This window comes from Phaethon lepturus, unplaced genomic scaffold (genome assembly GCF_000687285.1).
Source record: "Phaethon lepturus isolate BGI_N335 unplaced genomic scaffold, ASM68728v1 scaffold388, whole genome shotgun sequence".
In the NCBI taxonomy this organism is placed as follows: domain Eukaryota; kingdom Metazoa; phylum Chordata; class Aves; order Phaethontiformes; family Phaethontidae; genus Phaethon; species Phaethon lepturus.
The window spans coordinates 50,436-63,750 of NW_010559461.1; the positions used below are offsets into that span (position 1 = coordinate 50,436).

The window sequence follows — 13,315 nt, forward strand, 5'->3', positions numbered from 1 at the left end:
CCTAGCAAGGGTGTATGTAAAACTTCTATCCTATGGTGAATCCAAACGAGGAAGATTATTTCAGAGGATCAGGCTTGATTTAGAGATGCGCAAATGTGATTTAGAGCAACCTCTTAGGGTTTGTACTAGATGTGGATAACGTATTTGAAAGCAAGCCATATTGTCTTTTTTAATACGTGTTCTGTTGTTGTTCAAGCCTGTTTACAAAATGCCCCCAAAAAAGTGGTGCTTCTCAGAATAAAAATTGCCATAAGCAACAGACTATAGAAAAAACCCTGCACTGTCCTTTTCAGGTCGATGGGCTCTGGAGGATCCATTAGCTAGTTTGAAGAAACATCCCATTTCCAGCTCTCCCTGTGGTTGCTGACTGTGCATTTGTCAGTTGTTTCACTATATATCTGGTATGGTGCAAGTGCCTCAGCACCTCTGCTTGTTATAATCATATGTTGGCACGTAAACCATCTGCCTCATGAAATTATTGGAAATCCCCTGTTTCCACAATTAATTTTCAAAATCTCAGTTCAATTGGAGTGTATTTGAAGTCCATTTTAAGACATAAAGCTAAATACAACCCTCCCCTGCAGCCCCCAAGCCAGAAGAAACATCAAACCACTTCCTGATGTAGCAAGTTAAACAGACCTCTGTAGGCTGTTGAAATAGCTTTAAATTGCAGAATATCTGTGTGTAAGATAAAATAAATGACTGTGGTGAAATTCGTCCTTTCAAATTAATAATAAAAAAAAAAAAAAAGGAATTGAGGTATTTTTTGAGTGGTATGGCACATAATCTTAATGATGATGTGGTATTCTTTCAGTCCAGAAATAATGCGTGATTTTTTTTTTTTGCTTTTAGGTTCAGCTTGCTGCACTATAAGTTGATAGTTCTTTACCAATCTTAGCACAATTTTAGCTAAACAACTGTTTTCAGTACTACTAGTTTTGAATGTTCAAGATACCGTGGCTTCTAAATATTTTGTCATTTATATGTATGACTGCTGTTACTAAAACATGTTGGTGGTTGTTTCTGTGCATCACTGGTTTCACAAATGAATAGGTATACCGTGAAAATTGCTAAGAACGTTGTGATGTGCTTTTTCTTTTAGGTGATGTTCGTAATGACATCTATGTAACGTTGGTTCAGGGAGATTTTGACAAAGGCAGTAAAACAACAGCAAAGAATGTAGAAGTTACAGTATCTGTTTTTGATGAAGATGGCAAAAGATTAGAGGTATTAAAGTATTTATCATCTGAGGTTTTTTGGTTTTGGTACATATTTGTTTAAGCCTTTTCAACCTCTTTCTCTATATTTGTGAACTTAAGTCCCTGGTTTTATTTACAACAAAATTTTCTCCTTTGTCATATCTAAATACATATTGTCATGTCAATGCATGCACTTTGATACTCATTTCATGAGGAGCTCTGAGCTTGAGCCAGTCTGTCTTATTTTGATGTACTTCACTATTTTTTTTTGTTTATTTAAATGAGAAAGTGGTGTTTAAGAAAGACATAAACATTTTTTCTTTTGTTTGTGTTTTCAAGAGTGTTATTTTTCCTGGTGCTGGTGATGAAGCCATCTCAGAATACAAGTCAGTAATATATTACCAAGTAAAGCAGCCTCGCTGGTTTGAGACTGTAAAGGTATATAAACTGTTACAGTAACTTTCTCTGTGTGGGTTAATATGCAATTAATAAAGGTTTCAGTGGAAAGCTTTGAGAAACAAAACTAGGGAAATTTGATGCTTGCGGTCGTGTTTATCAGGACAAAAGGAATAGCTCAACTAAGGAAGGCTTTCAGAGGCTGCTGGAAAATAGATCTCACTTATTGCGTAATGCATTTTATTTCATCTTTTTGGTCAAGACTCCTGTTACAGGAGCACTCTGACATCTGTTTAGGAATGGTTTACTCTATTTCTATGAAGTTGACCTAGACAAGCAGGATATTAAGGTTAAAACATAATTGCCATAGTGTTGAACTCATCAGTATTTTAGGATCTGGCTGATTTTACTTTAAGCTTGCTGAATTTTCTTGGGTTATAACATTTTAGCTTAAATGCCAAGTTTTAATATTACAGAGGAGGTTGATGTTAGCTTTATAAAAATACATGCTGTCTAGCTGTAGTCAGTGGGAGCAGTATATGTGTACTGAGACGCTCCTCCCCACACCGGTGTTTTAAGTTCAAAGTGCTCATGTTGCATCTGTAGACAGAAAGTGGCTGCTAGGGAATGGCAGAAATCTAGATGTGCTGTTGGGGAACAGTGTACAGCACTGAGCCTGAATGCAAGTGTGATTGAAAATATGACAGCTCTAGCAAAAAAATACAGGGGGAGGAGAGCATTGGTTAAATCTCTGCACATTGGTTACCTGTGCATCAGAGGGATGCTAGTTGTATATGTAGTACAAGTGTTGCATAGATAATGGGTATGTTAAAAATTTGTGCTTTGCTGCTGTTGATAATCAAGTTCACCTCTACCAGTCAAACTCAAGAGGGCCCATTCCTCAGCTGGGGGGAGAGGTAGGTGAGGCTCTGAGGTTACAGCCCAATGTCTGAAGTTGCATGTCTTGTCAGGTAATTTAAAAGGCTTGCTTCATTTCTTCTCTCAGTGCAAGAATTGGTGATTTTCCTGGGGAATCTATGACCTTTCAAGGCCTTCTGTGGCAAAATGAAGCTGGTACTAAACATTAATCTTCCTGAAAGAGCCAAGCATGTTGTGAAAGATGCCTAGATGAGATTTGGTAGTGGTTGATGATGTTTCAAGATACCGTACTGACTGTTTTCTTTCTCCATCCTCTTTCCTGGTATGTGAAGGTTGCAATCCCCATCGAAGATGTGAATCGCAGTCATTTAAGGTTCACGTTCCGTCATAGATCATCACAGGACTGTGAGTAGTTCACCCTTTTCATTATGGTTCTTGTCAGTGTCTGGTGCCAAAATCTGCTGAAAGAGGCATAACGTTCCTCATCTGTAATTGACTATTGTAATTGCTTTTAGTGCGTGGTGAAGTTTTTTGCCTGCTTATTAGCATCTCAGCTTCTTTTTCCCTTTTGCATCTTCCTCGCTCTTACCTATCGACATCAAGTTTTCCCTTTGTCCCGTTATTTCTCCAAGTCAAATACAAGGGCTAGTGAATAAAACTTTCAGTTGGCAACTGTGAAAGGGTTGTGGTAGTGTACATCTTAGAGGCAGGTGGATGGGGGGTTGTAAAGATACTTAGCAACCTCACGTGTGAAATGGGAACATGAAAGAGTTTACAGTGGGCTCAGCATCAGTAATTGAAGACTTCGCTATAAAGAAATTTGGTTTCTGGTTCTCAGTCTGACTTGTGGCGGTTTTGAAGTAATTTTCGTCTAAAAGATACTTGAGAGCTTGTGGTTTTCTTCAGCTTTCCTGTAATGTTGCTGGTAGCTGAGATACTTTGAACTGTTGAGGATCAGATTGAGAGCTAGACATCTTCCACTTGTCAGCAGTTGTTTTGTAGTAAAGTTTGGGAATTCTCCCTGGTTGTGCTAATGTTCATTCCACACCGTGATAGTAGAGGCTGAAACGCTTGATAGGAAAGCGTTTCAAAATCTGCAGCAAAACTTTTTTGCTGTAGAATAAATGCGTAGACAAAAGCATTAATCAGGTTGTGTCCACTGGACGCATTTTAAGACATGTAATACTCTACACGTATACTTATCTTTGTAACATGTAGTACATTGCCCCATAGCAGTTATTTAATTGAAACTGTGTATTTTGCAAATTGATCATTAATAAAAGATGTACTTAGTTCAGAGATTGATACTTACTAATGAAAACAATGTGCAGAAAATAACTGTCATTAGTGTCAAAATTATGGTTGTCTTACAAATTGTAAGAGTCAGAAATATTTTTATGATGACTTAAAAATTTAAGTTGGCCATGGTTTAAATATTAATTAGAGGCTGTGCCTTAGGGCTGTAGGGCTTTCTTAAAGGCTGCTTGAGCTGTCTCAAGTTGATTGCACTTTTCTTCTGGTTTTAAGTCTTAACCTACTCTGTGATTTCTACTTGCCCTGTTGCTTTGTATTTACTTAACTTTTGATAGATTTTTGAACAATGAGAGTAAACTTAATTAATTATCTAGTTCATGTTAGTTGTAGAGTGGGTCAGCTTTCAGAAACTTAGGCACTTCATCTGCAGTTATGGATCCAGTTTCTGCTTTGGTTCTAATACTCCCCCTATAAATGATAGAGCCCTGATGAGACCTCAGTGCTCGTCTTTAAATCATTATTCTGGGTACCAAGCACTGCCACTCTTCTAAGGAGGGTTATGAAACCCTGGCCCAGGTTGCCCAGAGAGGTCGTAGATGCCCTGTCCCTGGAAACATCCCAGGTCAGGTTGGACGGGGCTCTGAGCAACCTGATTGAGTTGGGGATGTCTGTGCTCATGGCAGGGGGATTGGACTAGATGACCTTAAAAAGTACCTTCCAACCCAAACCATTCTGGCGATTCTACAACTCCAAAAGACCTGAACGTTATAAATGCATCAAATTCCTGTTTTGTTTTTACAGTGTTACCTTCATTCAGCTTTCGAAATGAACACACAGACCATAGAAATCTTAAGCATGTAGTTGCTGTTGCCGTGGTCAGATTCTTAAGCATTTATTTTTCTATTTTTGGTTCTAGCTTGCATTTAGAAGACTCTCCCAATTTCTTGTACCTTTTTTCCAGCTGAGAATCTCAACTACGGTCATTCATTTTTAGGTTACTCATCTTTTTGAGATTAGATGGACTGTCTGTGCTAGTATTAAACACTTAATTATGCTTTTTTGTTTGTTTTGTAACAGCCAAAGATAAATCTGAGAAAATATTTGCCCTAGCATTTGTGAAGCTCATGAGATATGATGGAACAACTTTGAGAGATGGAGAACATGACCTTATAGTTTACAAGGTAGAATTTTGAGATACTTTAGTTTTTCCATAGTAGCTAGCTCAGTGTGAGTACTGTTGACTTTAGTGAATTATTGTTACAGAATTGCACAGAAAAATGTTGTAGACTATTCTGTTAGATCAAGCAACTAAGTAGTAAGTACTGTGCAATTTGCATATTTGGCAGATTGATTGTTAAACCTGGAGTATGTTTTACTGGGCATGTTTTAATTTTTAAGGTGTTTGTTATGGAGCTTTATGTGTGTTGTTATGACTGGGAAAAGTTACTTCCCTAGCCTTTTGTCTCTAAACTGTAGACAAATTAGTGCTAAATTACTGTTAAAGACGCATTGGATAGCTCCATTTCTGGAGTAAACCTAAGAAAATCCAGTGTAAATAATAAAATTTTATTATTACTAAGGCTTTTCACTAGATACTTTAAGATTGTTTCATACTGTATTTAAAACACTATTGTAGGCAGAAGCAAAGAAGCTGGAGGATGCCTCGACATATTTAAGTCTGCCATCCACTAAAATAGAATTGGAGGAAAAGGGACACTCTGCAACAGGGAAGAGCATGCAGAACCTTGGAAGCTGCACCATCAGCAAAGACTCTTTCCAGATTTCTACTCTAGTTTGTTCAACAAAACTTACCCAGAATGGTAAGTTCATGGAACTACTGGAGCTTCTGCTCCTTGCAGTTGGAGTGGGATTGTATGTACTGACTTGCCTGCGTTCTCTGTCCACCTTCCTCTGTGAGTGGATGATGGGTTGTTTGCCACACGGTCTTGGATTAAGTTGTCTGGATGAAGCAAAAGCATCTACTGAGTGTATGTACGATCCAGCCTCTTCTCTGCCCATGGGCTTTGTTTTGCTTTAGAGCAGTACATGCCTCTAAGGAAACAGAGGAATCCAAATTAAATGGAAATGGGAATATTGTTTGCCGTGTAGTTGAGACAATACTGAAGTATACTGAAAACAGGCTCTGTGACATTTTACTTCTCTGTGGGTATGAATAACAGCAGTAAGGAAGAGGATGAGTTTTTGCTTTCAAGAGTAGGTAATATCATGGCTCTGCTACCAAATAAGTTGGTTTATGTTATTTCCAAGGTGCAATATACATACCTGATGCCCGAAGAAAGCTGTGATGTGTTGGGCAGAAGGGATGTGAGCATGAGAATGCGTTGCATGGTGGTCGCTGTCATGTTCACATGTCCTCTCATGAAGACAGAGTTCCAGGAATGGAGTTGGCATATTTTGCTCCTTTTAAAACTTGCCTTATGTACATTTTTCATGTGTATTTATCAGCTGGCTGACTGTATCCAAAGGCTGTGGAGAGTGGAGCTGATGGCAGCCACCAGAGCAAATATTTCACATTTCCAAACTGTGGCCTCTCTGTAGTTTTTGTACTTCGTTGCCATGGAGCGGTTCCTTGGTCTTGTTGCTGCGCAAGGAGTAGACTGGGGAGTGTGGGTGGGTCATTGGGATGTGAGTCATGCCAGGGAAAGGGATCACTCCTTCGTGACTCACGAGAAGGGAGGGCTTAATTCAGGCAGATCTGTCGGGAGCTGAGGTTGTGGATGAGCAGGAGTTGGGACAGGGGTGCGTGGGGATAATGATTGGGTTGTCATGTTGATGACTTCTCCTCTGTCCAGGGGGAAAGTTACTACTCTGTGACTTGACTACGAAGTCATACCAATTTTATTGCAGTATTTTTCAGTGGCATCTCTCTTACAGCACATCCTAGGTATTTCATATTCAGAGCACACCAGATTCACTGCAGTCTGGCAGTCTTGCAGCCCAAGAGAGTGTTTAGCAAAAAATTCGGAAATGATTTTGGAATTTCACAGCAAAGATGGGATCATAGCTCAACAGTAACACAGTGGGTTTGAGGTTACGTAGAACGCAGAAACTAGCATGTGGAATTGAGCTGCTTTTTGTTTGTGATCTGATTAGGGTTTTTTTTCTCAGTCTTTCCTAGTGCTTATTAGTAGTTAGAAGTATTTCATAGTGATCAATATATTGATGTTGCTTTCACAGACCTATTATTAAAATTAAGACTGAGCATTGTTTCATGCTTAATTTAGAAATAATTTGCTTTGAACTTTTAATCTTTATTTAATGTTACTGTTAATTATGTTGTCTGTGAAACTTCTTCTCAGAGTTGCCAAAGCCTTTTCTCTTTCTTTAAAGTATTTTGACATTATTCAACAAGATCACCTTAAGCAGTTTAAAAAAGAAACAAAAAAAATTCATTATTAAATTCCTCCCTCAAGTATCATTTTTCATCTAAAAATTGGCAATGCTGTTCAGATTACAGTTTCTGAAGCTGATTTTAACTTCTGTGAAATTGTTGGTTAATATTCTTCCTTTAAGTTTCTTAAAAATAAATAAGTAAAAATGCATGATTATCCTCACTTACCAAAATGTTGAGCCAAAACATAATTTTCTTCTTTTGGTCATCTAATAGTTCTTCCTTCACCCTCCATAAGTATCTTAGAATTGGCTTTAAAGCTTATTTTTAGTAATTCTGAAAGTACGTTAATAGATTATATGGCTCTTTCTGCATTGTATTTGGGGTTGCAGACTGTCTTTTTGTATATAGGCTCTTTGAACTCACTTGCTTTCAGTTTGCTACCAACTGGAAGTTACAAATGTGGCTTTTCTGCTAGTAATTGATGTCTTTAGCATCTGAGAAGTCTCAAATAGCAAACTTGGCCACTGCTAAGGCTTTCAGCTGTTTTCTTTGAGAGAAAATGGTAGTATGAAATATCTACTTAATTAACATTTGAACAGTTGTTAGTGATTTGTGGCAGAATATATTGGTAACAACATATTTCCTGGCCTTCTCTTAGGATTTGCATTTAATTTTGAGGAAGAATAGCAGTGTAAGCTGAAGAGAAGGACCATTTAAGAAAACAACAAAAAAACCCCCACAAAAAAACCCCACAAAAAAACCCAACCTCCTCAGGAATCAGTGAGAACATCAGCTCTTGGAGTCATCAGAACTTTCAGTTCATCATGACTTTGCCTCTTGGCCAGATTCTGCTCTGCCATGTGAGGCAGAAGAGAACGACGTTCTTCCCATAGCCACAGGACTCGGGCAGTGCATGCCTGTATTTTCCTTTGGCTCTCAAGACTTTCTGTCACAAGTATGTCCTTCATGGGCTGAACAAACACTTTGACATAAACATCAAGTACATTTTTATGTAACGAAATGGAGCTTCTATGATAAAACTCTGGAATTAAAGAACTGATATGAAACTGTCTCAAGCTATGGAGATGTGTGTGAGGTGATTTCATGACTGACAGTGCTGCTGTCACCTGATGTATTAACAGGCAAAGTGGCAGTGGGTCCCCATCTTCTCTAGGGGGTGGTTGACTCTGATACCTCATGCTTGCTTTGCTACTGTGTGCATGTTGTGGGGCACTGAATGCATCAGCAGACACCCCAAGTTGGTGGTGTTGGGCTTTTTTTTTTTTTGGTTGGTTTTTATTGGTTTTCTTTGGGTTGGTTTGTTGTGTTGTGTGTTTTGTGGGGTTTTTTTAAGTCATATGTGAGAAATTTGATCCCATATGTTATGGGATATCTGCTTGCAGCTGATGACACCTCTGGAGTGGGAAATGTTGGGCCTTGGGTTCTTAGGGTAAATGGATAATGGCCTGTTCTGAATCTGTTCCTAGTGTCATGTCCAAGTCAGGGTTGTGTGTTGATTTTGTTTTCCTTCTTCTGAGTAGCCTGTTGAGCTGTGACAAATTGAGGTCATGTTTTTTCCTGCATAGGCAAGGCAGTTTTGGTACTTGAACCTTCTTTTTCTGTCAACTAGAAGCTGGAGATACCAGGAAATACAGAAGAACGGGCAAAATGGCATCAAAAGCAACATCCCCCTCTACATGAAGACTACCTGTGGTTTTACCAGTAATCTTACCAGTGCCTCTTACAGGACTCTCAAGCTGATGTGCTTTTATTGTCAAGGCGATGGGGAAAGAACTGAAATTGCATTAATGGGCTTGCTGGAGAATTCTTCTTATGACCAGTAGCCAGAGAGCTTTCTAGTGTTCTACCCATGTATTTGCTGTTCTGAAGCACCCAGTCTGTCTGTAAGGCTTACTGAAAGTGTTCTTATACTTTCTTTTCTGCCTGAAGGACTCAAACCTCTACATAACAGTGACTGTTACTGATCTGGAGTCAAGACTTTGAGGAACCTAGGAGACTAGGCTTTCCGAAAACAGTTGAGAGGAATTTTACTTAGTCATTCAGCAAAACTGATAACTTAAAGAAAAGGCGATACTCATGATATGAAAAATTCAGGTGCTACAATGGCATAAAAATGAAGATGTAAATACAGAATTAAAATGAAACAAGTCATAAAGAGTGGAAAATCAAGTGCTGAAAGTCAAGAGGGAAGATGATTTCAAAGAACACGTGGAAATTTAATTAGAGTGGAAATATTATCTAACTTCACTTCAGTGACTGGGCTTTGAGAAAAGATTGGGTATCTCTATAGGGAAACATTTGCACAGATACAGGTGAAGGGAAGTATATAACCAGGACGTTAGACCATTTGCTTCCAAGTGCTAAGTAAAATGTAAAAGAAAGTCTTCATATGGAGTCAATATAATCATAAATCACATTCACCCAAATAAAGTTGTTGTTGGCTACTTGGCAGGCTAGATGGTTGTTCCAGCCCTTTGCAATTGAAAATCCTTGTTCTGTCGTCTTCCTCTGATTATTTTCTGATCACATAAACTTCACTTGACCTAGGCTGACTACAGTAATTACTGTTTACTGTGAGCTGAAATAGTGTTTTACATTCTTATCCTGTTCTACTTCCTGTATTATTTTATACCTAGACCTATTAAAAGAGTAGGATTAACTGACTGAGTGGTACTTTGCTGGGGTTAATGCTTGAGTGACAGAGTGAATGCACATTTTTACTGTATACTGTAACTTGTTTTTCTCTTTCTGGTAGTTGGACTGCATTGACATTTTCTCTTCACATATGTATATTCATTTAGCATTTGCTGTGTCATCACGCTGGAAGTACATGTGGGTTTGTTTTCTTGGGGCAATACACAATGCCATTCAAAGATAGTCTGTGGGCTGGCTTTTGTTCAGATAGTTGCTTTTGTCAAGCTGGTGCCTTTCTAGAAGTCAGACTGAAACCAGATTCAGTGGTGGAAAGCTGATACAAACATATTCATGAAACACTTTGGGTAACTCGTGGAGGCATCTTTACTTTCTTCCAGAAGAAATTTTTCTGTTAATGTTGAGTTTCTAAGACTTTGGTTTCAGTCTATAGACTTCTTGTAGGATATATTAATTCAAAATTAAAAAAAATTGAGGGCTTGGATAGTTCAGATCTTTAATGTAGTAAAACATTCTTTGCTTCTAGTCCCAAAGAGATGATAAGAAGGCTTGGTTTGAGTGCTGCTCAGAGAGGGATCTATCCTAAGGAGGTCTGTAGTCCATTTCACTAGAAGTAATTTCATTTATTGCTTGGAATGAAAGATTTTGGGGAAAGAACAGCAGCTGCTCTGGGTATCTGCATATAATTTCCAGAATATACTCTGCGGATGTGTGCCTTGGTAAACCTTTTGTTGATTGCTTTGAAAGTTTGAATAAAAGAAGTGAAGGGGGTATTGGTTTGGAGAAGCTGTCTGTCCTTACTGTTTAAGAGTTATGTTGGGCAGAATTCACTTAATATTAACCCTGTTGGGGTGGGAGGTAATGTGCAGTAGTAATCCAGTGGCTAAACTGAAGGTATACAGTCTTTAAAACCTCCTATTTGTCTCTCTTCAGGGCTTTTGCTGAGGATGGCTTATGGATAGTTTGGTTTGTGCTGAAAACTGACTTTTATATGGGGCAGGGAGGAATTATTCCCTGATGCTAGTTTGGGTAAGGCAGGATGCACCTGGGGTTTTGGGTTTGTAGGCAATTCAGGTTGCATCTTTACAAATGTGGGTTTAACTTACTGGTGTTCCAGTGTTGTTGTTGATATTTCCTAGTGTGCTTATTTGCAGGGGAAGCCCAATTGTGAGTTCCTTGTGAGAAGTTTTCTTTAAATGAAACTGAAAAATGAAGCTCTTGATGACTAATAAAAAAGAGAGAGCTTGCCTTCTGTATTGCCTTATTTATCAGTGAATGCTGAAGTGACATGATCTTAATAGTGGGATACGGGATTTGGGGACAAGACCATTTGCAGTTGCCAGCTTTCGCGATCTGATCTGCACCCTAGCTCTCCATCACTTGGAAGAAACCAAGCAACCAAGAAATATTGGGCATTATGAATTATTAAACAGACAGCTTTCCACTGAATTAGCTTAGTTTGCAACTGTTTGCCTTGCATTGTGCCTTATTTTCTTTTTGGTTTATTCATTGAGAGCGAAGACGCTAGTAATGTTAATGCTGGAAGAGTCATGGCCCTGTAGCTACAACTGTGTTGGTGGCTGACTAGTTTAATTTTGGCATCTTTTTCTAAACACACAACTGTTGTGTACAACAAATTAAAACTGAGGCATCAGACTTTCTTGGCCTAGATTTTAATGCTGACGTTTCAAAAGCAGGCTGCTTTTTTGAAAGCCTTTCAGAGTTCTTTCATAACAGAAGTATTGTACTAGGCTTCTGCAGTATCAGAGGTATACTCGAAGTAACAGCATTGTCCAGTGAAAATGGCTACAGTAAACCTATTTGTCCTGAACATACTTATGGGATGTGAGTGAGGGTAAATATCCTGCATGATATAATTGTTTTTCTTATTCCTAGTTGATCTCTTGGGACTTCTGAAATGGCGATCTAACACAAACCTGTTGCAGCAGAATTTGAAGCAGCTGATGAAGGTTGATGGTGGTGAAGTGGTTAAGGTAACAAGTTAATTACTTTAAAACTAAATTTGGTATTGTGATTTTGCTGAATCCCATGTTTCGAGGTATACATATCTTTTGGTTTTTTGGTTTTTTGTTCCCCTGCCAAGCCTCACACATTAAATTGTAACGAGGCATCTCTCAGCCTTCAGGATGCTAATGCCCTTCTCCTTGCCCTCAAGAACACTTCAGATGTTGAGTACTGTTAAAACACATGTAAAATGCAAACTTCTGAAAATGTAGGGTGTATTTTTTAGCACTTCAGTGAATTCTTATATACAGATACATCAAGGCAAAGGGCATTTTTCTTTGCAAGATTAAAACATCTTGGAATTTGTATATGGTAATATTAAATGTATTTTTAATATATGGATGTGGAATGCAATCCTACTGTGTGCTGCTGATATTTTTAAAAAAAGCTATTTCTCCTGGGAATATTTAGCTGAGCCAAATTATTTGCATTTTCCAAGGCTACTGAGTGATTGTAGAGACCTATGTAAAGACAGATTTAGCTGTAGAAAAGAGTAGGCTGGGACTTTATTGAATGTGTTGTAATAAATCAAATCTAAAAGAGTGTCAAAAGATGTAATGTATTGGTGACATGATCCTTAAGGGCCTGTAGTGGTGTTTTCTTACTTCAATGGATTTCAATTTGGTTAATAGAAGCATAATGAATATCTCATCTTGAAGTAACTTAAAACATCTGAGACTGCTGATACTATCCTTTATTGAGTAGGGTGAAAATATTATCTCACATGATTTGTTTTTCAGGATGGTTCTACCTGCTGCTGTTTTGTTGTGAATCATTTGGTAGCTAAAAACTTGACACTGATACTCACTTCTGCCAAACATTGTCATAGTTCTCTCATTTGTAATTTTTCCTCTTCTCTAAATGACATCAGAAAGCATACAGCAGATTACTGCTTGATGGATATTGGTGATTTTAGAAGTACCAGAATGCGGCACAAAGGAGGTTTGAGTAAAAGCAGTATCAGTGAGTTTCCAGCTGGCACACGCTCACCCCTCCCTGCGCTATTGCAGGACTCGTATGAAATCACACTCCCTTCTCCCTATTGCATAGGGATCTGAGCAGAACTTGAGTTATGCATAGGACAGAAGAGTGAATGTTTAATACTGCTCTCTTCAGCTTTCTTACTTGTTTTTTAGAAGACCACTGTTTACGTTATCCATCTGTTACAGCAGTGTTCAGAAAATCTTTTGTGTAGGCTACTCGGCATGTTCATAATACCTAGTTTGTAACTGTTCCTTTCTGTTCTTTACAGAGAATTTCTCTTCCCTTTTAACAGAGGCTCTGACTACGTATGTGCATAGAGTCTACAGGATAAGAGAATGCAAACTAATAGTCTAGAAATTATTCATACTAGCTCCCTACCTGAGAAGTGTTTTCCTGCTACTTTATACAACAAAGGCATCTATGCTGTGTCCTTCTTGCTGTTACATGAAGTCCTCGTGAAAAAATTTAAAATGAATTCTAGTAATGAAAGTCAGTATATGATGCCTAAATGTTCGAAGACTTGATTGGTCATGACATGGGCTTCTAACCA

At 38.3% G+C, this 13,315-nt stretch overlaps 1 protein-coding gene across 1 annotated transcript in view; it reads left to right on the forward strand.

Annotated features, from left to right (window-relative positions):
- Positions 1-13,315, forward strand: part of LOC104625661 (dedicator of cytokinesis protein 1) — a gene marked incomplete at its 5' end in the record, with an annotated part of 76,977 nt that overhangs the window by 26,521 nt on the left and 37,141 nt on the right. Inside the window, 6 exons of the mRNA XM_010293348.1 lie at positions 1,103-1,227; positions 1,539-1,637; positions 2,807-2,879; positions 4,806-4,909; positions 5,365-5,548; positions 11,653-11,750. Of these exons, the coding sequence (XP_010291650.1) occupies positions 1,103-1,227; positions 1,539-1,637; positions 2,807-2,879; positions 4,806-4,909; positions 5,365-5,548; positions 11,653-11,750 (683 nt within the window). The remainder of the gene's footprint in view (positions 1-1,102; positions 1,228-1,538; positions 1,638-2,806; positions 2,880-4,805; positions 4,910-5,364; positions 5,549-11,652; positions 11,751-13,315) is intronic.